The 25,840-nt window shown below is 43.8% G+C and overlaps 1 protein-coding gene across 1 annotated transcript in view; it reads right to left on the bottom strand.

Annotated features, from left to right (window-relative positions):
- The window catches only part of LOC124594131 (CCN family member 4), a 372,584-nt gene that overhangs the window by 55,114 nt on the left and 291,630 nt on the right, over positions 1-25,840 (bottom strand). The window contains exon 4 of the mRNA XM_047132491.1: positions 2,875-2,966. Within this exon, the coding sequence (XP_046988447.1) occupies positions 2,875-2,966 (92 nt within the window). The remainder of the gene's footprint in view (positions 1-2,874; positions 2,967-25,840) is intronic.

Here is a 25,840-nt window from a genome sequence, read left to right as displayed (position 1 = left end):
TCTGAAAGATGTGTTCACTACTCCGATTACGAACGTAATGAATTGAAGTCATGCGCTGGGCAACGGATTCTGGACAGAACCTCGAGACACTCCGATCTGTTGTGGAACATGCTGTCTTTCGATTTCAGCTTATGTTAGAAAGCGGTGGACGCCGTACTGAACATGTCTCGCTCCAGTCTCACTACAATTAGAAACCAAAGTCATTTTGCTTTTCATGCTGTTTTTGGCCACAAAACAGTTAAAAAGCAATGCCATTTAGGATTTTATGAGGTTTTGGCTCAACAGTGGCACAACTGTCGACTGCCGAACTTATGCAGTCATGCACGCTGAACTGTACGTATGGTGTAATGTGCAACTCAAGCCATAGACATTTCCATTAATGAACTGACAGTTCCATTAATTAGTGAAATGTTCGTTAATTTTTTTTTTTTTTTGTTGCCTGACATTTTCCCCTCCGTCTTTGACATGCTGTTCAAATCTGAGTAGTGGCTCTCTTTCCGCAAAGGTTTGAAATTGGAACATCAATTACGAACACCGTGTAGACGAAGGTTCAGGCTTCTCAAGAATAGCATCTTTGGCTAATATTTAACTGATGCAGGTCTAAGTAGCCATATCAAGAGTTCCTAACTAACACGCTTCCTCAGTTATTGGGAGGCATTCCTCTCTACATAAGGCAGTCCATATGGTAGCAAAATAATAGATGCTTCTCTCGTTCGGCATAGATACTTACGGACCTCCTTAACAGAACATTTGAAGATCGTTGGATCTGTTTTTCGGGAAACACAATACAGCTCATACACTTTCCAGACCTAACACCTCTAGACTTTTGTCTATGGAGAAATTTAAAACTAGTAGTCTACAGCAAAACACCGACTACTCCCAAACACATGAAACGCCCTACAGCACTCATTTGTTCTTTGTAGCCGTGCAGTTTGAACTGCCTGGACCCGGGCTCAAGATCAACATGTGGAGGTGCCTGCTACGACGGTCATAATTAAAAAGGCCCTAACTGCATCTGAGTTAGGTGTTTGCAGATTTTACCAAGTTACACCCATGTTATGTCAATGAACTCTTTTCCAAAGCTGTTTGCCACACAAAAATGTGTATAGGTTCTTTTAAATGAAGTCGGGATCAGCCATGACTGTTAACAATTACTTGCGTATGGCCAAAAATTTACCACATTGCCGCTATAGCTTAGTGAAAACCTCTACTCAATACGTTTAATCGTTCTGGACATAGTTCTGGTAGTTTCTCTCAATTACCTCACCCAGCATGTCATGCCAACTCACATAAAGATTCTAACTTTTGCTTTTACATATGAAATTAAACGTTTGAAATGGTCGAAATTAGCAGCCTGAAAACATTAATGTGATTATGGTTGTTAAATGATTATAAGAAGCACAATAATCAACTGGCCTCGGGTTGACAGCAGTGAGTTACTCCATAAGGCTTTAAAATATTTTATGTAAATTGAAGTAGGGGGTGGGGGGGGCAGTAAAGGCAGGGAAGTAATTACATCAGCTGCATCGAGACTTTATGCAGTATCAGCGGCGACACGTGAAAATGTCTGCCAGACATGTGCAGCACAGTACTTTAATATTCTGATAGGCACTCCATCATGTCCATGAGAGTCTTTAGACTTTAGTGATTTGGATATTATCTCAATCTCCACCTTATCTGTATCACAGAGGAGTATGTTATCAGATTTTGGGGTATCTCTTCCCATTGTAATAAGATATGTATGGCTCAGAATCGGGTGGTTCGGGCACCAAATGGTGTAATTTCACGAAACTCTTGTCGGTCCCTGCTCATGAGTCTGGGTATTTTTAAATTGGCCTCTCAATATGTATATTCAATACTGTCATTTCTTGTTAACAATATTAGCTTATTGCCAAGAATAAGCAGCTTTCACTCAGTTAATAGTCGGCAGAAATCAAACCTGCGTTTGGATCGGGCTTCCTGAATTCTTGTGCAGAAAGACATGCAGGATACTGCTGCATCCATTTTCTATAAGCTAGTACTCGAACACAAAAATCTTAACAGTTATCCACGCGCTTTCAAATCGAAACTGAAGAGTTTTCTCATCGGTCACTCTTTCTATTCTGTCGAGGAGTTACTTGAAAAATTAAGCTGATTCTTGTTGTATTGTTGAATGCGTTTATTTGAACTTACGGATTTACATTTTTCGGGTTCTTAATTCTTGTAATTTCATGTACTGACACGTTACGTGACCTTGGAGATTTGCTCCTCAATTTGATCGTACGGAACTTGACGTGTAACCAAAAAAAATAAAATCGGGACTCCAAACCGGGACCCTCTGTTTACTAGGCAACAGCGTTAGCTTTTGCATTACCGAAATTCAATGTCAAGCGTACTTGTATTCATATAATTGATACACCTCGATCGGATATTAATAGCAGCTATCAGTGCAGATGCACATATCCGTTCGATCTACAGCAGACACAACATGGACCGTGTCTGCAGATAAGTGGTGGTGCTCGGTGTGAATGTGTGTTAGTCGAGGAACATGCCAAAGCAGTTCATTAGTTTGCGCTTAACACTGTGTCTGGGTGGCGCAGTCATTAACGAACTGCCTAGTAAGCAGGAGATCGCGGGTTCGAGTCCCTGTCTGGCACAGACTTTTCACTCGTCGCCGGTGATTGAGCATAAAGCCCTGATGCGGCTGGTATCAGCAGTTCCTTCTCTTTCGTTTCCTTTCTCCCCCTCCATCTCCAGTTTACATATTATGTATCACAGCTGCAGATTCCGGGTGGTGGCTGTTCTTTCAGATATTTCCGAAAAAGCTGACACCAGACGTTTATTTGTTGTCATCGTGGGAGCAGAGGGAAGGTTGTGCGCTGCAGCTTAGCCTACCTGGCAGGCGCACTGCGTGCGGCAGTCCAAGAGGAACGTCTCACCGTTGTCGTACGTGCGGTTGTACACCGTGCACGGCAGTCCTTTGATTGCTGAAACATAAGAACTGGTATCATTATTTTTTCCTTGATGCAATTTACAAGGAAAGGTCCTTCTAAACGAGTGGAGAGCCTACGCGGTGCTGCGTTTACATGTATCTCCAAGAAAAAACTGCCGATATATTTAAAAGGAAGGAGACTACAGCGTTAAATCTTATGTCGGTAAGGCAGTTCGTAATTTCTTAATATAGAATGGGTTAAAAATTTATGTATGTTTCATGACAGCGACGCAGATTTATTAAGTGCATTTCATTAAGAACCTTTATCGAACAACTTAAATACTGACGTATCGGGGTGTCGTGTCTACTACCGGATATCAGTGACGTCTATGCACAATACTTCAACATAGTGAGTCGTTGCTTTCAGGGGATGGAGAGGCTCAATCATTTCTGGAACATTTTCATTCACGTCATCCAAACATAGAATTCATCATGGAACTGGAGAGGGATGGTCAGTAGTCATTTCTGGATGTACTGGTCAAATGGAGAGCTGATGCGTCACTTGACCACAAAGTTTATAGTAACCGAAACATACTGATTTATACCTGTAAGCTAGCAGCTGTCATTATCCAGCACTGAAGAACGTTGTTCTAAGGACTCTGGTCCACGTACCACACAGGTTGACGGAGCGAGCTACTCTGACGTCAGAATTAGAGCATCTGCGCTCGATGTTCTCCAGAAATGGATACACGGTCAAACAGATTCAGAAGGCTTCTCAGCCTTCAACTATGCCGCACCATAAGGAGAACAGCAAGATGAAGCAAAGATTGTAGCTTATCAGTCACATCCAGGGTCTATTTCTGCCAAGACCAGCAGGAGTCTCAAGAAGTATAACATCAAGTGTGTGTGCTGTCCACCAGTCAAAATAAGAGGACTGGTGGGAAACATGAAATATAACCTTGGTTTACGAAAACCGGGAATTTATAATACAGCTTGCCAATTTTGTAAGTCGTACATTGGCCAATCAACTAGGACAAATGACATCGGATGACAAGAACACCCGGGGCACACTAGGCTGAGGCAGGAAACTAAATCAGTCTTTGCCGAGCAGTCCCAGGGACTTGATCATGCCATGACTTAGGATTATGGCACAGACTACCGGATACTGGAGCAATGTTACAAGTGGGTCAACACAGTTAAAGATGACGATAAATAAACTAATGAATAGTGACACTGGGTACCAATCCATTGTAGCATGGGATCCAGTAACAGAGTTGCTAAAACTGCAGCGGTCGCACAAGCAGAACCCAGTACAGAGGAAGAACTAAGAATGTGGACATGGGGAACGAACCCCAGACAGAGCACCAAGTACACCGTAGTGATAACAGGACGCCAGATCGCTGCCAGGCGCAGCGGTCTGAATACGGAATGCTAACTCGCGAAAGACTCAACAAACCGAAACGGGACGTCTTAGTACGATTCTCTTGGGGACGGACGTCAAACGGAGCTCCTACAACCGACAATGAGGGGTAGGTGTGGAGAGAAGGCAGTAGGTATAAATATTGTATCCGTTCCCCTTGACTAGCTTGACTAGCAGGTCCGAGCAGCACTTGATGAAGGCAACGAGTTACGTTGTCGGAATGCAGCAGAACACACGGAACCTCAATATTTTAACAGATAACAGGAAAAGAGCGTATAATTACACCTTAAATACATTATGGTTGATGAAAACTGAATAAACGAATAGTTTCCAAATACATCACTAATAAATCTAACACTAAAAGGTACAAACACATCATTTTTAGGACACAGAATAGTGTGTATCCGAAGCAGTTTTTCAATCTGCTTACTGAGAAAATACCTGAAGTATGTTGTTTCATTAAAGCACATCACAATTATGTTACTGTGTCGTCTCGTGTAGATATGAAATAGCTTTTATAAATTGATAAAATAGAGAACTGTATTCTATTTCCAATGTGTAAATGGAGTGGTATTCCCAAACTATGATAAGATAGTGTAAATTTCAAAGACATGCTACTTAAGAACACAAGGTATAGCAGTAGTCGAAGGATGGAGTAAGGTATTTCCATTAAATCGTTTCAGTGCTCTACGCTCGTTTAAAATTCTTATTTATTTTTCGTTGTTAAAAATATTATTTATTAACTATATTACCACTTGTCTCCACTCTTCATCAAAATTAAATGTCTTCATTATTCAGCAGTACCCGAGCAACAACACATTACTTCTACACCGTTAAAAAATTGAACTCTTTAATACCGTCTGTCAGCAAGTAAAGTAATCTCCGTAATTGGTCCATCAAACTCCAGGCATGAGTGATATAGCTGTACATAAATGAGGGCAAGTACTGAAGCGCATTTACTCACCGAAACCGATTGAGTTACCTGACGCACTCTGGGCAAATATTTTTATGAATTAATAAGACATTTCTAAAAGATAACAGTAGAAAGCAATTTTGGATTCATAACATGAAAGGTGACACGATTGTGGTGACACCAAATTTTTTGGTTAATACAGCAAGATATCGAGAGTTCGTTCTCTAGGAAAAACTCAGTATTACACGCACTGAAAAGTATCGAACCAAAAGCGTCAACAGTGTAAACAGTGGTATGAGAAGAGACTGACGCGTGACATCACACCGTAGCTCTGTAGTCCTAGCGAAAAGACTACTCTCATACTGTGCCAGATCTTCACGCACATTTTAAATTCCCTATCTGTCGTACAGCCACTACGCCATCGCCACGTTGCGCAGCTGACTGGTGTCACGATGAATATCCTGCCATAAGACTGGCACCAGGCTGAGGCCAGTGGTCGAGTAATTGGGCAGGAAGTAACCGTCTGCAACTATTTTACATGTGACGTATCAGTTCGGCCGATACTGTATATATGACAACTGGAGATGGGAAACGTTCTGAGTTCAATACATGACATTTGTCAGGAGAATGAAAAAAAAATCGTATACCTCTATTTGTAGATACATGATTTGTGTCTAAAAAATCTGAGAAGGTATTCTGATAGCACAAAATTACGCTGCTGACCACATCACCGCAAGAAACAATGAAACAAATTTGAAATTAAATACTTTTTGAAGAACGTTCTACTTCGGACGGCTATTCACGTTTCGATTACAATTGTTGCTGTTTGCATTCCTTGTTGGCACTTGTCCTTCAAAAACTAATATAAACAACAACTAATATAAACTACAGCCCTTTGAAGATGAACCTCGTAGTTTGAAACCGGTAACGGCGCTATTTGTGTAAATAAACAGGATTGTTAACAAGTAGCTGTTTGCTGGTTTCTCGTTTTTTTTACACATCCGCGATCTCAAAAACGTCAGTTTTTGACAAAATAGCAGGAAGAAAGTTATGTTGCAAGTGCCATTAATACTGAGGCACCATGGTTTCTTTGTAATAGAAGTACATCAATATGTTTTTTACCAGTAGAACTGTGGTGAGCAAAAATCACTTCTCATGTCTTTTTGGAACTGCAGAGGGAAGCACAGCTATCTGGTAAAGCATATTCGAAAGACGGTCTCCATGATTTGGTACCTAGGTCAAGTCTAGAGACATGTAACAGAGTATCGAGAACGCAACAGCAGTGAAAAAGCGTTTAGTGGAAAGATGGCTCTTAGATTTTTTTACATTTCGACTCTTCGCATGTTTCTGAATGGTTATGCAGCAGACGTTCTTAAGCAAAGCTGCATCTGATCGTAAATTGTAACATTGACTGTGGGCGAACTTTTTTGTGAACAAGTGTAAGCTTAAACGATATAACACAGCCTTGCTCTTGGACTTTCTCTGCTCAGCTGTTGCTCTGTTTGCCTCTTGCACACTACCATTTCTTAGGACACTGCATTTTATGCACGCCTTTCTAAACAGCGAGGTACTCCAGAAGTAATGTTTAGTAATACAGTTGGTGGAAATGTGTGAATGTACACTCTCCCGGTGTACTATTCATGAGAAGCTCTCGGGTTTCCGGTCGAGTGGCAGTGTTTTATTGACGCAGTTTCCAGCGTCTTTATATGCGTAGAGCAGAAATCTTTGACGACTTTTTGTTACTGCCGTGCTTGGTCGTATCATAAACATAGGTTTATTTAGTGAATAACCCGAATCATCTGTGTAAATGTCTTATTACGATTTTACAGATTTTGTGGAGCCATAAACAAAAATTATTTTTCTTATTACTATCGACTACTACATTAATTTTCATGTTTGTTAGATTAATAAATTATTGACATTGGCCCCAGTTTTATGTGTTAAATCCAACCAACTACTCCCTTGCTCCTTTGAAACAGAATTTCTTCTATATCACTATGATCTTGTTACATGGGAGGCGAACGTTGTGCTACTTCTGCGTTTTTGGCTACGGATGGACCACATACAATACCAAGATTCTACTCTTTCTATTTTGTCATCTTTTCTCTTGTTTACAATTTATTTCATTTCTTTACTCTCCTTTATATTTTTCAATTCTTTTTTCACTCTTACCGTTTTCCTTTAGTTTCTTTTAGTAATTAAATTCGTAACAGTTTCTTTCCTTTCGCGCATCTTAATTTTATTTAATTCTCGTTGCTTCTACACGTAACAACTAAACCGAACCTTAGTTTGGATTTTGGGTTGGTTTGTTCCGTGGATCCCTTGTTATGACTTCCTGTACTATTTCTGTAATGCGTTTCTTCAGACATCGTTCGCATCATCCACTCAATGGTATGATTCAAGACACACCATCAGAATAAATGAATATGTTTATGAAATTATTTAGTTGCTGTTAGGACGTCTCCATAATTATGGTTGATTACCTCACAAAATCACTATATAATGGGAAATCACTCGGAAGATATATTCAGCTGTCACATACATAAGAGAACTGCTTTTAACAGTCCCTGGTAACAGATAGAACAGAGGAATGTTTCAGGAGTAAATAACACAGTGTGTAAATTGAGTATGGAAGACCGCTGATTACCAGGTCTACTTTTCGGCAAAATAACAGAAACAAGTTCTTATGCATTCATACAGTCCGATATCGCTAGTTTTCATAATTATAAGCTATTGACTGTCCTTAGTAGTATACGGATCTCGAGTAACAAGTTTTATACTTAAATTTACAGGCAGCTCTCCGCGTTAGCAATTCAAGGCTCAATATACACACCTCAAAGAAAGGTCTGCATCACCCCGGTTCCCAGAACTCCTGAAGATAGACGTTGACTGTGGATATTGTATCACAGACACAGACCCTTTGACTGTTCAGAGCCGTCACTAAAGCCTCCCACAGATGTAAACAACCATGCATGAGCAGAGCCTATTAGACGGAGGAGGTCCAACAGCCGATTAGTCCAGTCATTCCACCAGGAAGAAGGTAGACGGCTCGTGTTGTATGTAGTTAAACCATGGCTAGACGGTCAGTACCGCGGTTCGATCGCGTCCGCATTGTTACTTTGTGCCAAGAAAGGTTCTCAACAAGGGAAGTGTCCAGGCGGCCAGGAGTAAACGAAAGCCATGTTGTCCGAATGGAGGAGATACGGAAAGATAGGAACTGCCGATGACTTGCATCGCTTACGCTGTCCAAGGGCTACTACTGCAGTGGATGACCGCTACCTATGGATTATGGCTCAGAGGAACAATGACAGCAACGCCACCATGTTGAATAATACTTTTCGTGCAGCCGCAGAACGTCGTGTTACGACTCAAACTGTGCGCAATTTGCTCCTTGATGCGCAACTTCACTACCGACGTCCATGGCGAGGTCCATCTTTGCAACCACGACACCATGCAGTGCGCAACTCAACAACATGCCGAATGGACCGCTCAGGACTGGCATCACGTTCTCTTCACCGATGAGTGTCGCATATGCCTTCAAAAAGACAATCATCGAAGTTTTAAGAGGCAACCCGATCAGGCTGAAAGCTTTCCAGCCAGTGCAGCAGGGTGGAGGTTCCCTGTTGTTTTGAGGTGGCATTATGTGGGGCCGACGTACACCGCTGGTGGTCATGGAAGGTGCCGTAACGGCTGTGGGATACGTGAATGCCATCCTCCGACCGAAAGTGCAGCCATATCGCCAGAATTTTCGCGAGACATTCGTCTTCATGGACGACAATTCGCGCCCCCATCGTGCATAACTTGTGAATGACTTCCTTCAGGACAACGACGTCGCTCGACTAGAGCGGTCGGCATGTTCCCCAGACATGAATCCTATCGTAGATGGCTGTGATAGATTGAAAAGGGATGTTCATGGACGACGAGACCCATCAACCACTCTGAGGGATCTACGCCGAATCGCCGTTGAGGAGTGGGACAATCCGGACCAACAGTGCCATGATGAACTTGTGGATAGTATGCCAGCCGAACACAGGCATGCATTCATGCAAGAGGACGTGCTACTATTAGAGGTACCGGTGTGTACAGCAATCTGGACCACCACCTCTGAAAGTCTCGCTCTGTGGTGGTACAACATGCAACGTGTGGATTTTATGAGCATTAAAAAGGGCGGAAATGATGTTTATGTTGATCTCTATCCAATTTTCTGTACAGGTTCCGGAACTCTAGAAACCGAGGTGGTGTAAAACTTTTTCTGGTATGTGCATATTGACGGTGTTGTACTTCACCTCTTGCATATTGTTGCCATTAAGAATGTAGAACTGCCTCAGATGCGCCAAGGCATGGAATGGAATAGGCAATGATTCAGTCTACCGGTGTTCAGTGGTCAGGGAAACCTTAATCAGAATCGTTGGGTCGAGACCTGATACATAGAATGATACCGCGACAGCCTGCGAGAGAAATTCAAGACTCGGATATATCCAAACACAGTTATGAAATCATACGAGCATACAGCAGCAGCTAGGCATCCAAGTATCAGCCTTTAATAACTTGGATCAGGAAAGTAGGAAACACCTGAGCAACTACGAAGCAACTTTCTTCTTTAAACCTTTCGTAAACTCATTAGGATCATGATGTTGGACGTTAAAATAACCTGCCTAGGAGAACTCTTGACAACCAAGAACACTGAAAAGAAGGCTATAGAATGAGTTCCACGATTACATTCAGAGGATATGGGACTCAGCAGAATAATGGAAAGTTAAGGTAGACCACAGACTCCAAGGGAAAGCACGGAGGTTCACTGATACTGAGATCTGGTGACTGTGGTGGTTTGAGAGATGCGACAATTCGTCCTTGTAGTTACAAACCGGTCCTGGACGAGGCAAGCTGTGTCAACAGGGTACCTGCTCACAGCATCATCATTTGGGGAGCAAACACTGTAACATGGGATGGACGTGATCAGCCAAAATGATGAAATAAATCTTGACACAAATGCGACCTTGCAGAGCAGCCTTGGAAATTATGAAATTCTACGATATGACTATCCAAATAAACACCGAACGCCTGCCATGTTTCACTCCTGGGATATAAATTCAGCCAGAAGTTGGAAGTAGTGTGAGACATGACTCATATTACCAAATGACTTTCTCCATTGCTCCATATTACATTTATGCGACTTCGGCACAAAGCGTTCCTGTTACGAGAAATTGAATCACTGAAGTCTAGTTTTGGAATTCCATCTCGTCCTACAACTCCCAGCTTATACTCTACCCTTCGAGCTTGAAAATTTCTCTGGTATTCAGCCGGGTAGTATCGTCCAAAGGCGCGATATTTCGGTAATCTGACTCCTTGCCATCTTTAGGCAGAATATCCGAGAAGTTTTCAAGATTTCTGTACGCCGGGAAAACCTCAGATCACACCCTTGGTGCTGTTTTCTGCTGACCGATTTAGCAAATGTGACATTCTGTTCTGCAGTAACTTTTGTAGCTGCCGTCCTCATCTCGAATAATCCTCCATCACGACCACTCAACACACAGTATCGTCCGCGTTGTGACTTAGCGGATGATGTGCCTCCGCTTTCCCTTTGTATTGTAAAATGAAATGAAATTATCGTGTTGCACTGATGGCCGAGAGTGAGGTTCAGCTGCCGAGTTGTAAGTCTTATTTCAGGTGACACCACACTAGGCTACTTGCGCGTCGTGGATGATTAGGGCAACACAACACCCAGTCCACGAGCGGAGAGAATCTCAAAGCTAGCCGGGAATCAAACCCGGACCCGCTGCATAATAGGTAAACACGTTACCACTGCCAGAATGAGATTTTCACTCTGCAGCGGAGTGTGCGCTGATATGAAACTTCCTGGCAGATTAAAACTGTGTGCCGGACCGAGACTCGAACTCGGGACCTTTGCCTTTCGCGGGCAAGTGCTCTACCAACTGAGCTACCCAAGCACGACTCACGACTTTGCAAACATCCCCTAGGCTCTGGCTAAGCCATGTCTCCCCAATATCCTTTTTTTCAGGAGTGCTAGTTCTGCAAGATTCGCAAGGACAGCTTCTGTAGAGTCTGGAAGGTAGGAGACGAGGTACTGGCAGAAGTAAGGCTGTGAGGACGGGGCGTGAGTCGTGCTTGGGTAGCTCAGTTGGTAGAGCACTTGCCCGCGAAAGGCAAAGGTCCCGAGTTCGAGTCTCGGTCCGTCACACAGTATTAATCTGCCAGGAAGTTTCATCTCAGCGCACACTCCGCTGCAGAGTGAAAATCTCATTATGGAAACATCCCCTAGGCTGTGGCTAAGCCATGTCTCCGCAATATCCTTTCTTTCAGGAGTGCTAGTTCTGCAAGGTTCGCAAGACAGCTTCTGTAGAGTTTGGAAGGTAGGAGACGAGGTACTGGCAGAAGTAAGGCTGTGAGGACGGGGCGTGAGTCGTGCTTGGGTAGCTCAGTTGGTAGAGCACTTGCCCGCGAAAGGCAAAGGTCCCGAGTTCGAGTCTCGGTCCGGCACACAGTTTTAATCTGCCAGGAAGTTTCACGTTACCACTGAGCTAAACAGGTGGACTCCTGCGTACGATACGGTGCGTCGTGAAACACCAAACACTTCGGCTATCTTGGTTACAGAAGCACCTATCACAACAGCACCACCTGTTTCCCAGCTTTCGAATTCACTTAGCTGCGACATAACACTTTCACAAATATACAGCACACTGTTCTGATCACGACGGAAACTTGCAGAGCATTGAGAATATTGCACAAGTGCCGCAAGTGGTTAAATACACTCCTGGAAATGGAAAAAAGAACACATTGACACCGGTGTGTCAGACCCACCATACTTGCTCCGGACACTGCGAGAGGGCTGTACAAGCAATGATCACACGCACGGCACAGCGGACACACCAGGAACCGCGGTGTTGGCCGTCGAATGGCGCTAGCTGCGCAGCATTTGTGCACCGCCGCCGTCAGTGTCAGCCAGTTTGCCGTGGCATACGGTGCTCCATCGCAGTCTTTAACACTGGTAGCATGCCGCGACAGCGTGAACGTGAACCATATGTGCTGTTGACGGACTTTGAGCGAGGGCGTATAGTGGGCATGCGGGAGGCCGGGTGGACGTACCGCCGAATTGCTCAACACGTGGGGCGTGAGGTCTCCACAGTACATCGATGTTGTCGCCAGTGGTCGGCGGAAGGTGCACGTGCCCGTCGACCTGGGACCGGACCGCAGCGACGCACGGATGCACGCCAAGACCGTAGGATCCTACGCAGTGCCGTAGGGGACCGCACCGCCACTTCCCAGCAAATTAGGGACACTGTTGCTCCTGGGGTATCGGCGAGGACCATTCGCAACCGTCTCCATGAAGCTGGGCTACGGTCCCGCACACCGTTAGGCCGTCTTCCGCTCACGCCCCAACATCGTGCAGCCCGCCTCCAGTGGTGTCGCGACAGGCGTGAATGGAGGGACGAATGGAGACGTGTCGTCTTCAGCGATGAGAGTCGCTTCTGCCTTGGTGCCAATGATGGTCGTATGCGTGTTTGGCGCCGTGCAGGTGAGCGCCACAATCAGGACTGCATACGACCGAGGCATACAGGGCCAACACCCGGCATCATGGTGTGGGGAGCGATCTCCTACACTGGCCATACACCACTGGTGATCGTCGAGGGGACACTGAATAGTGCACGGTACATCCAAACCGTCATCGAACCCATCGTTCTACCATTCCTAGACTGGCAAGGGAACTTGCTGTTCCAACAGGACAATGCACGTCCGCATGTATCCCGTGCCACCCAACGTGCTCTAGAAGGTGTAAGTCAACTACCCTGGCCAGCAAGATCTCCGGATCTGTCCCCCATTGAGCATGTTTGGGACTGGATGAAGCGTCGTCTCACGCGGTCTGCACGTCCAGCACGAACGCTGGTCCAACTGAGGCGCCAGGTGGAAATGGCATGGCAAGCCGTTCCACAGGACTACATCCAGCATCTCTACGATCGTCTCCATGGGAGAATAGCAGCCTGCATTGCTGCGAAAGGTGGATATACACTGTACTAGTGCCGACATTGTGCATGCTCTGTTGCCTGTGTCTATGTGCCTGTGGTTCTGTCAGTGTGATCATGTGATGTATCCGACCCCAGGAATGTGTCAATAAAGTTTCCCCTTCCTGGGACAATGAATTCACAGTGTTCTTATTTCAATTTCCAGGAGTGTACAACAGCGCCACCTGCAGGTTCAGCTAGTATCTAAATTTACGTTCAAGTATGCATTTCTCGCGGTGTTTCCATATTTTTGTCCAATATCTGTAGTTACCTAGGATCCGAGCTCGATAATTTTCAAGCGGGTACTACTTTTTGTAAGAGAACAGGCTTTTTTACATTGAGAAAAGAAAACTGCATTCTTTGAATACGAATTCACTGTTAAAGATATTCTTCAGTTGGCAATACAGCAGCGCCCGTACTAAGAGTTCAGAAGACGGAATTCTCTCCTTTGGTGCACGCAACGTATTTCGGGCCGCATACGGTCGGAAAGGAACAAGGCCAGAAGAGAAGAAGGAATTGAGTGAAACCTTTCCGGCTGCGCTCCGGAGTCGGGGAGGCGGGGAGGCGGGCCTCTCACCGGGTGGCGGTATCGGCGTGGAGGCGGAGGCCAGACCGCGGGGCCGCCCCTCTGGCGGGAAGGAATTACAGTCGTAGACGCGGACAGACGGAACGGGAAACGGCGGGGCAGGGCGAGGCGAGGAAGGAGCCGGGCATATAGCCTTTGGCCTCGCCCTCTCTTGTATAAACGGGGAATTTATATTCAGCAGGGGGCGGCGGTGCGGGGAGCCCCAGTATATGTGTAAATCAGCTGCGAGCTGTGCCAAATGTAGCAGCGCAGTCTGATGAAACAAGGCGCGAAGGCGGTGGGAGCGGTGGAGGCGGTGGAGGCAGTGGAGGCGGCGGCGAACCAGCAGCAGGGCGGCACGCCACGTCACGCAACACCGTAGATTTATTGCTCGCCGTTCCTCGAGATTACAGCGCCATAGTCGGCGCGAGAACGGACGGCTAACAGATTATCGGTGCTGTGGAGATGTACCAAACAAGCAACTTTTTCGGTTTTGGACGTCTTCGTAACGTAGCCCAAGCACTCACTCAACCACACATAGGAGCACATGGACACTTTCCTATGTTACTTTATTTCTTACTAGCTGGACCCGATCGCGCTTCTTTGTGTGTCAGTCTATTTATACCGTAAAGAAAGGAAAGAGAAAGCATATGTTTCTAACAAGCTCAGGGACTGGATATACGTCCTAATCTTCTCCTCTCCCCTGTGTCTCCCCCTCCCATTTCTCTGTCTCTCCTTCCTTCCTCCCGTCCTTCTCTGTCCATCTTCTCCTTGCCGCGCTCTCCTTCTCATATTTCCCCCTTTTTCTCCCTGTTTCTCAGTCCACCACCTCACAACTGTGAAAAAACAATAATGTCTAGGACAGATAATCCGACATTATTGAGTAAAAGAAGCTAGAGAAGCCTAAAACAACAAGTACTATGATAGTGCCGATGAACAACATTTACAGTGCTACATTCCGCAAAGGGAGACAGATTAAAGGGAGTCCAGGAACCCGTGACTTCATCAAGAGAAAATGTATGTGTAAAAGGCGAATGAATTTCGTACTTAATTAAAAATTTCGTATTGATTTTAAAGATTACATGATATGTGGAAGCAATGAGTAAAGTAAGTCAAGTCGAATGGCATTGTTGGTTAGGGGTGTCTCAACGTCATTAAGTCACCCAATGCTGCTTCCAGGGCGAGAACGGCACCTTCCCTTCACGAAGTTTGAGCGTGAGGCTGAATTTTAGTGTCATGTTGGCGAAGGAGAGAAAAAGAAGACGGTTAAACTTGATTACGATATGAACTTGCTCAGTTTGAATAAAGCCAAATGGACAGACGAGCTTCACGTCACTACTCGACCGACGAATCATCATCAGCGTCACGCGCCGCTACTCCGTAACACAGCATGGAAAGGTTCGATGTTAGGCCCAAGATACTGGTGTAAAATATGATGATCTGGAACTGTGCGTCACTCTTACCCTTCAGCTTGCTGAATGAATAGTGGCGATTAATATTTGTTTCACCAACTGGATTCAAACAGAGCGGCTTCGAATCGAGCATCACTGCAAGACAGTAAGAAGGCTGCGAAATAAATGTCAGTCTTATCACGTTGTGAAAAACAGTAAAACAAACATTACGTCAGTTAGCTGAATAGCGGATGATCAAAAAGTTAGTATAAATTTGAAAATTGAATAAATCACGAAATAATATAGATAGAGAGGTACAAATTGACACACATGCTTCGAATGACATGGGGTTTTATTAGAACCAAAAAAAAAAAAAAAAAAAAAAAAATACAAAAGTTCAAAAAATGTCCGACAGATGGCGCTTCATCTGATCAAAATAGCTATAATTAGCATAAGAAAGTAAGACAAAGCAAAGATGATGTCCTTTACAGGAAATGCTCATTCCTCAACAATAGCTGCAGTCGAGGAATAATGTTGTGAACAGCACTGTAAAGCATGTCCGGAGTTATGGTGAGGCATTGGCGTCGTGTGTTGTCTTTCAGCATCCCTAGAGATGTCGGTCGATCACGATACATTTGCAACTTCAAGTAACCCTAAAGCCAATAATCGCATGGACTGAGGTCTGGGGACCTGGGAGGCCAAGCATGACGAAAGTGGCGGCTGAGCACACGATCATCACCAAACGACGCGCGCAAGAGATCTTTCAAGCGTCTAGCAATATGGGGTGGAGCGCCATCCTGCATTTACATCGTACGTTCCTGCAGGTGTTTATCAGCCAGGCTCGGGATGATGCGATTCTGTAACATATCGGCATGCCTCTCATCCGTCACGGTAGCCGTTACAAAACCAGAATCACGCATTTCCTCGTCGCGCAATAGTGTTTCCACAGCAGTTCTAGGATTTTCGGTAGCCCAAATTCTGCAGTTGTGGCCATTGACAGACCCTTGGAGCGTAAAATGAGCTTCGTCGGTCCACAACACGTAACTCAAACAATCGTCATCTTCCGCCAACTTTTGAAACGCCCACACCGCAAATTCCCTCCGCTTCACTAAATCGCCAGGTAACAGTTCATGATGCCGATGGATTTTGTACGGATAACATCGGAGGGTATGCCTAAGTGCCAACCAAACAGTAGTGTATGGAATGCCGGTGCAACGTGCTACTGCACGAGCGCTGACTTCCCCGTGCATAGACGAACCCGCTATAGTCTCCATTTCTTCCTGAACTGTCTCAGCAGCATTACGCCTTGTGCTCGGTCGGCCACTACGGGGTCTATCGTCTAAACAACCCGTGGCTGCGAACTTCGAAATCATTCTGCCACAGCTGCATTTGTCAACGGACCTTTTCCCGTTTGAATCCCCTTCCTATGGTGATAGGATCGTAACGCTGTACTAGCACATTCCCCATTCTGATAATACAGCTCCACTAAAAGCGCCTTTTCAGGTAAAGTCAACTTGCTGCGACTGCTGGCGCATCTGTTTCTCTCTCTCATTACAGCTCCTTTTATACACGATTGTCATGCGCAATCGCTGACGATTTGCTGTCCAGCGCCACCTGTTGGTCATTTTGTTAACTTCGTTTTTTTTGTTCTATTAAAACCCTATGTCATTCCAAGCATGTGTGTCAATTTTTACCTCTCTATCTACATTACTCCGTGGTTTATTAAGTTTTCAAATTTATGCTGACTTTTTGAACACCCAGTATATCACTTCAGGACACATATAATTACTTCACACAAGTTATCAATAACAGTTATTAATTGCAGGATGTATGTATAGCCAGTTCTCCTAAGTGTATTTGCTCATATTACAGCACTAAACTTCAAGAATTCGACAGACCGTCATCTCTACCGAAATTTCGAATTCTAATCTCTCGTCGACTGCGATTACCTCTCACATTAAGGTGTTTTGCTTTTCTATTTGATGTGGTATCAACATTAGTAATTTTTTCGTAGGATGCAGGACTCATCCCAAAACAATTTGGGAAATGTTTACGGACCGCATCAGCTTAGTCAGTAAATAAACATACAAGAAGTCGCTCTTTTTTTCACCATTCTTGGGGCTATTTCCTCTTTTCCGTTGTTTTCGTTTGTTCACCAGCTACAGCCAATACAAATACAAAACACGCTTTATTTTGGGTGTTTGTGTCTTAACCTTGTAAAATCATGTTGCCAGTTAATATTATTGACACTATGAGAGTCGGTTCAGTATTTGTCAGTAAATACTGAACGTGTGCAGGCCCTCTTACGTGCGAGACCCTTAACCACGATGCCACCTTCCTCGATTGCTACCACCATGCCCGAGGTATGATATACCAGTTTTTATTGGATTCTCATATTGTTAAGATGCTGTGTATTGCGTACTATCTTATCCAAGTTAATGAAATCGCGCGGTTTTAACAATTCATTTACAAAATTCCGATCGTAACCACCAGTCATGAAGCGTATTGCCTTATGAAGCCACTGTGGCTGATACTTCTCACAGCAAGGCCGCTAGACCACTGAATTGCCTGTTTATATGCTAGTGGCTTGGTTCCCTTTTCCTGAAATGGTAGCTTGTATGCGAAAACTGGCCTTTACGAACAGTTACTGCTCCCGATCACCTCTGAGGTTTCCTGAGAGTTTAGAGGGAACAAATAATCCACTATGGCTCTAATCACTGGAGATTCACTCTCCGTGTTACTGTGCACGCCATTCTAAGGCCACTTAACGGAGTGAGCAAATAATTCAACTGTACTGCCTAGAACTCCCATTACTAGTTATATACCCAGTATTTACGTATATGACTTCAGGAAGAACACTATAATGTTCTATTGCACACCAATTTCAATACGTATCGTGAAATATCCCATTATATCGCTCACTGCTTAGCCATAAAAGCGGATAGCACCACAAAAGATTTTTCCTATGCGACATCAACATTTAAAACATTTTTTGTAGTAATCAGTCTTCAGACTCCTTTGATGCGGCCCGCCACGGATATGTCTTCTGTGCCAAACTCCTCATCTCCCAATCACAGTAGCACTTTCGCCTTACATTCTGAATTATTTGCTGAATGTATTCCAGTACCTGCCTGCCCCTCCAGATTTTACCTTCTACAGTTCCCTCAAGTAAAGTGGACGTTATTTCCTGATGCCTATCGTCCCGAAAGAAAAAAAGAAACTCTTATAAGATTTACGCATAAACCAATTACGTTTGCTGTTCGATTTCAACTTAACATATGGCGCTTCAGTCATGTACGTATATCTAATGGTGTATCCACTAAACAGGTTTTCCTCATATTTTACTGAAAACATACTACTTTCTCTGCTACTATGAATTCTATTAATTAGCTGATTCTGTTGCTGGACTCGTTGTCTTTTTTACGGTGTTATGATAATCTCGGCCACTTTCTGTTCAAAGAATTCAAAACATTATTAGTATTCGTTGGATCACTGACTACGAAATAAAAACTTTGCACAATTTCACTTTTATATTCTGAAAAATTTCATTCGATTGTTTGACAAAATGTATGTACGTCAACTTCCAGACATTAACGCTGTACAACATCTGCAACACTACCTAACTGTTTCTTACAATAACTAAAATCCTACTTGCTTCTCATGCAACTCTAACCCCCAACTTCGAGCAAGAACAAGGATCACACATAACTGTAAATAACTCAGTTATTTACATCCCTGGTAAAGAAATTATTTCAATCAACTGATATATTTAACGAAAATTAGTAAAAATGAGTTTGATTATTATTACATTGAAACTTTAAAATTACCTTAAACACATCAAAAATAAACAGCTGTGTATGAAACAATGGATTTCATTAACATATTTTTTACGCGAAGTTCTTCATTTACTAATGCCCATTAATATCGGATGTTTCATTTTGCGCATGACCACCACGGTGGCCCAGCTGGTTGGAAGCACAATCAGACCTGGGGTCAGTCAGCTGCACTGTTGTGGCTGAACTGGTAGGATGTGGGGCTGGCGAACGGGTCAGTCAGCAACAACAAGTGGAATCTTCTGGAGGCCAGCGCCATAACAACAGGGAAAACAGAGGCTAAGCCTGCAATAATTCACCAGCAGCCAGACTGAAGCGAAGGTCGAGGTGTCAGCAATGGAGGGCTGGGCCTCGGAGTCAGTGACGCACAGAGATGAAAAAGTGCATTCTGGCCAGAGTTGTGAGTGAGGGCCTCGAGAATCTGACGTGCTATGGTTGGGTGAGCCTGACATCACTACAATTGGGGCCGGGCATAGCCCTTGTGTGGACACAATAGCCTGGAGGAGCAGATGGTATATTTTTTCCAAGTCAGATGGAAAGAAATCCCAGTCAAAGCAGAGAAATAGGATTCTGCATATGAAGAGGAGAAATATCTGAGTACTTCTGCGGGTGATGGATGGAAACTGGTGGTTTTATTGTTATACAGAGCATGGTGTGGTATAAGAGTGGTGCATTAGGTGTGTTTGCTGGCCACATATTCTGTGCCAAAGTCTGTGGTTGTCATGTGACATGTTGTGGCTGGTTACTGATGGCTCACCTGAGTGAGGTTGTGTGTGCCCTGAACGAGAGCAATTAACTTTGTTAACTACATCTGTGAGTGTGATTAATAGTGTTACTCCTAAAATGTTTTATTTAAATTACGTCATGAGTGAACTCAAGTTGTTGACACAAGTCTACTGATACTTCATCCTGTTACTTGTTCTGTGTGAATAATCAGTTGTTCGATTTATTGTATAGCAAATTATTAAGATACACGTGTATATAGTTTGCTTGAGAACTGTGTGTAGCTTGTTGTGGTTGCTGTTCGGTGACGGTAGTAACATTACACCAATGTGTGTTTGTGTGTTATGTTCATGGTTAGATCTAAAGGATAGTTTTCCATCTTATGTTTGACTACTGAAATTGTCTCAAACATTAAGACTGCTTATGTTAGACGGCCAAGCGTTTAAATTGTTAATGTTGCTGCCCGGTAATGTGTATTGGGGCAATGGATGGACTTAATTCTTTGATTTAATGAAAGACATTTTTTTTGTATTGACTGTTTGGTGCCCTCTTTAACTATCTCTATGCGCTACAGAAATACTATTTAATGGAGAATGTATTTGTCTTCTCTTGACGTTACATAAAACAGTAGTTAAATTGATCCTCACATCTTCACAGACTCCAGCCTGAACCTCACTCCACCTATATCCTACGTTTAGGCTTTACTTTATTGGTAAGGAGACAAAAAAAGTTATCGGCATCTCCTATGAGAATCGCAGGCACAAGTTACTCTGGTATACTTGAGAGTGATTGAAAACTAGGTCAGTTTTTATCAAGTATCGTTTGTAAAACAGTTCCGCAAAATCCTCGAGTTCTGCGAACGAGGTCAAGGAAACTGACTTTGTACAAAATACCGACAGGAAGACTTAAATGTGTACTACATTAAAATCGGAAAAAAGACAAAGACCATCTTCAGGTTTGTCACCTTGCAGCATCACTGTCGTGAACTACAAATAGTACTGAGTACAACGAGGAGAAAAATTGGTTGAATAAGCAGAAGATAAGAAATGAATGGTAAAGGAGATAGACGCAAATTAAGTAAAAACAAATAACGTAAAAGACAGAATATAAGAAAAAACACTGAAGTGGTAATTGGAAGTAGAATAAAGGAGAGGAGAAGGAAGGTAGTAGGTAGACGACAACCAGAAACAGAATAGAAGCATAGAAAACGAAAGAAAATTCCTGAAGCATAGGTGAAAGCGAAAAAAGAACAGAAATAAAAACAAAGGGAGAGGAAGATCTCTATCGAAAAATATCGAGTGTGCCCCAAAATGCCACAAAACTCATATGCTTTCCGTCATGTGGAAAATATCAAGAGATACCACCAATATGTGTGACACGATCTCATCAAAACAGCACGTCGACGTACCAGGAGCTCCAAAGGAAACATCGGATGTGCGCTGAGGCGCCTACGCCAGTGGATGTCATGGAGCACCATGCGACTTACAAGGAGAGAGTTCTCCTACAGCTCCATATAGCATCGCAACGGATCGCTTCGCGTCGCATCGACAGCGTCTATCATCTACTCGTATCGACACCCGCACAGACAACTCCTCCCCCTCACGCACATACCTCCTCAAGTGCAACCTTAACTGAAATATGATAATGCAGATGCACTAAATATGTTCGATGAACAGATGATGCGTAAGCAATTCCCTCCTAACCATCAGCGAACTAACCTGACTTTCAGCTTCAGCTGCTTCTCCACTAGCTCCGTTTCCCGTCGTAGAGGATGGCCAAAGAATAAAAACTTTGCATAAAGGAATGTATGTTGCACTGTATCGTGTATGTACGACCCCTAGCCAAAGAACGTGCAGCTTTCTAAATATACATACCAGTAGTTAAATGGTGCAATGACAGGAGTGGACAGCCACTTGGTGAGAAACGATACTGAGAGTGGCTTCAAGCGGTGGTACGCTTTGTGACTAATCCAACACAGACTGAATTTCCATGTTTTTAGATAAATTGAAATATTGAAACTACGCTTTTTATTAACTTGCTATGAGAGCCAAAGTGAAGGGCCCTAATTGTCGCTGGAGAGTCATACGTTTTACTGCAAAGCCTGCTACCAGGAATGAATAGCGTACATTTCCGTGCACTGAACTGATGAATTGCCAAGTACCGGGTCCCATCTGATCGGCAAATTATCTCGAGAGTGCCACTACAAGAAATATGATGCTATACTGTTCAAGAACAAGAAATGTTGTTGTTGACGATACAAGTATCATTATCAGTGTACCCACTTCAGATGCATCACAGGAATCACCGACTGATTTTCTAAATATTTACTCAGTTATATTATCTAGTGTTCTACTCGCGGTATCCAACATTCATAACGACGGTAGAACAGTGTAGATAATCTACACCTTAAACAGAACACTCTAAAATCGTAAGTATTAAATCGAAAAAAACTTCACTTGCAAAATTTTCGATACGCTAAATAGTACTTCATTAGTATTTGTTTGCAAATTACTATTGATTCTGCTGATAATAGTTTATTAGATTACTCCATCTGGAACGAGGTATTTTTAAGTATGTACACTCATGCTCATAAATTCAGGACAACTGCAGAATGTGGTGCCACACAACGTGGCACTACACAAAACTGGCGCAAATATCATAGGCACATAGGGAACATACACTACACAAAGGTTCAATCCCGCGTCCGGCCATCCTGATTTAGGTTTTCCGTGATTTCCCTAAATCGCTCCAGGCAAATGCCGGGATGGTTCCTTTCAAAGGGCACGGCCGACTTCCTTCCCCGTCCTTCCCTAATCCGATGAGACCGATGACCTCGCTGTCTGGTCTCCTTCCCCGAAACAACCAACCAACCACTACACAAATCTGTAAGCCCACGGTATTGGTGATAAGTTGAGAAAACCGTCCCGAAACACATGTGCCACAAAACGCTACTGTTTCCTGCGCATGTACCCCGACATCAATATTGGATATGATCACTGTGCACACGTACACAGGCCGCACAACGGGGCGGCATACTCTGGGTCAGGTGGTCGAGCAGCTACTGGGGCATAGCCTCCCATTCTTGCACCAATGCATGTCGGAGCTCCTGAAGTGTCCTAGGGGTTTGAAGACGTGCAGCGATACATCGACCGAGAGCATCCCAGACGTGCTCGATGGGGTTTTGGTCTGGAGAACAGTCAGGCCACTCAGTTCGCCTGATATCTTCTGTTTCAAGGTACCCCTCCACGATGGCAGCTCGGTGGGGCCGTGCGCTATCATCCATCAGGAGGAAGGTGGGACCCACTGCACCCTTGAAAAGGCGGACATACTGGTGCAAAATGACGTCCCGATGTACCTGACCTGTTACAGTTCCTCTGTCAAAGACACGCAGGGCTGTACGTGCACCAATCATAATCCCACCCCACTCCATCAAACCACGATCTCCATACAGGTCCGTTTCAAGGACATTACGGGGTTGGTATCTGTCTCCTGGTTCACGCCAGATGAAAACCTGGCCGGAATCACTGTTCAGACTACACCTGGACTCGTCCGTACGATATAAGTGCGTGAGTGTGTGTTCTTAAATGTAGCGGCGTAGACCACAGCGTAGCAATAACAATCGAGATTCAGGTTGTATCAAAAAGGATTTTAGAGGAATAAAATTGGGTACTGATTTATTCACAAGATTTACAGACTTAGTCTTGCTGTCATCGTGAAGGAAAATAGATCAAGTATTGACTCATATGATACGCAAGGAGAGAATTGCGCCACCGCAAGCGCTAGCGGCAGTTGCAGCAACGCTAACTGCGTCTACTGGCCACGAGCGTGTCCACTGTGTGTTGTGGTTGGAAGAATCGGAGTCTGTAACTTAACCTTTGTACAGAGTACAACAAAGATAATCTCAGTAAGCTTACTGTTTATGAGTGGCGTACGATTTTGTTGATACTGGGTGTTCGGTAAGACGTAACAGTTCCTCACGTCGTCGCAATGTATCGAGGCCCACGAGACAGACAGGCCGCGGCCCGTACGTCACGAATGTAGGCCTGAGTTCGGTCGTTCGCCCAGCTCAGCAGACAAAATGCGTTTCTAAACCTACTACCTCGCAGCTGGCCGAGTACGTAGTAACGATAATTGCGTCTTCTACTGGAATCTGCTATTGTGAAGTCTTACAGATTAACAGCACTACAACATAATTTACTTTAATGTCAGTTCTCGATACAAATGGTATAACGGATTGTTCATAGCATTCAGTCTCTTCTCCTTAACGGTCCTCATTACATACAAGAACTGGTGCCTCATGCAAGCGATAATCATTCTTGCATGATTTTAATTTTATTGCGCCCCAGTACACCTGTAACAAATTATAAGTAGCCGTATGGACTTCCGATCATTGAGCTCCATAACAGCGGATTCTAGTAGAAGCTGCAATTCTCGTTTGTACGAACACACCTAGTTACGAGCTAATAGGTGTAGAAGCCCATTTTGTCTGCTGAGATGAGCTAGCGACCGAATTCAGGCCTACCTTCTTGACGTACGCGCCGCGGCCTGTCTTTCCCGTGGGCTTCGCTATGCATTTGACGACGTCATAGAGCAACTGCAGGGCCCCTACGCTCGCTGTACCTGACACATCTTTATTTTTTTGTTTGGAAGATTTATCAAGGATGTTTGTCCTATCCTTACTGGCTTCTTTACCAAAGCTCAGAACGAGAATCTACGTAGCAACAGGACAAGTCGCGCCCGGCATGCTGTGGCGAATTCGTCAAAGAATCGACTGGCCTCCAGCACAACATGCTGTAAATCAGAAGTCATGTACACTCGATTTGCTATCCAAATGTCGCCATCCCCTTCCGTTACAGAAACGAGAGTCTGTCTTCAACCGTAGCCTGGAGGCTTGCTTCTTAAGCCAGTCTTGCCATGTTGGTGCCATGTTGGTGCCATGGAGCGAGTATGCTTGTTGCTCTGGAACATGACTTATTCTGTGTATACTTGGAACAGCCTAGGATGTCGGTAAATGTGAGTAAATGAACGTTTCCATAACGAGCTAGTAATTATTAATGATTTCATTGAAACTCAAGCTTTCAGTTAAATTCATGTATTAAGCGCAGTGTTTCAGATATGATCGTTAGTTCATTACCAACGGCGTTGACTTAGTATGTTAGTTGTTGCAAAGTTCAATATTTCACGTTTTCATATGATTGTTCAGAGCCAATGTATTCGCTGAGTTTTAACATGTCGTGGTGTGAAACGTCAATGAATTTGTTCCGATGTAGCGGAGTTCTTTAGTGTGCATCATGAGTGATGGGACAGTACGTCCCCTTGTAGTTCAAATTTCCACTTATTATTCTTTCATGTTATCGCCTTCAGCGATCTTCCCTCATTAACTTCAAGCGCGGTCTTTAGTTACTTACTTCCATATTACATGTCTGATACTTTGAACCCTACTTTGTGTGGGACTGTCCACCACATGTTTCCAAATATGGATTTTACCGTTAAAGATGCTATTAGAGAACGCAGAACTCCCTGATTTTAACGAATACTTATGTGCATGGTTATATTCCACATTAAACCAATTTTATTGAAATAACGGTATTTTACTTCATGGAGTAGCTGTATGATCCCTTTGTCTATCCATAGGCTCCCTCATTAACTGCATGGTAGGCTACTAATTACACTGAGTTTGACGAATACCGGTATGCATGATAATCGTTTCCTGGTACAGACTTAATTGACATAGTCGGATTTGCTAGGTCTTGTGAAATTAAAATGTCTCCTTCCTTCGCGTGATTGATTATTCGGGACGAATCGATCCTATTCCTTTCATTAATTTCCAAGCATCAAATCCCATATTTCTTGTTCATCATTTTATTAATTACATAAATACTTACTTGAGTTAAGCACCTTAGTGAACTTATTTTTGTTCATGATGTAATGAATCTTTCCGATGTGGAGAGGGACTTCTCTATAATAAATGTTCAATTGCTGGAACGGATTCCTAGATGATAATCTTTTTCACGCTCTCCACTACTATTACTATTGTCGTATGCGTTGAATCATTGTCAAATTAAA

This window comes from Schistocerca americana, chromosome 1 (genome assembly GCF_021461395.2).
Source record: "Schistocerca americana isolate TAMUIC-IGC-003095 chromosome 1, iqSchAmer2.1, whole genome shotgun sequence".
Taxonomy (NCBI): domain Eukaryota; kingdom Metazoa; phylum Arthropoda; class Insecta; order Orthoptera; family Acrididae; genus Schistocerca; species Schistocerca americana.
The sequence above is the reverse complement of the archived record's forward strand: the minus strand, read 5'-3'. Positions and strand labels throughout refer to the sequence as shown.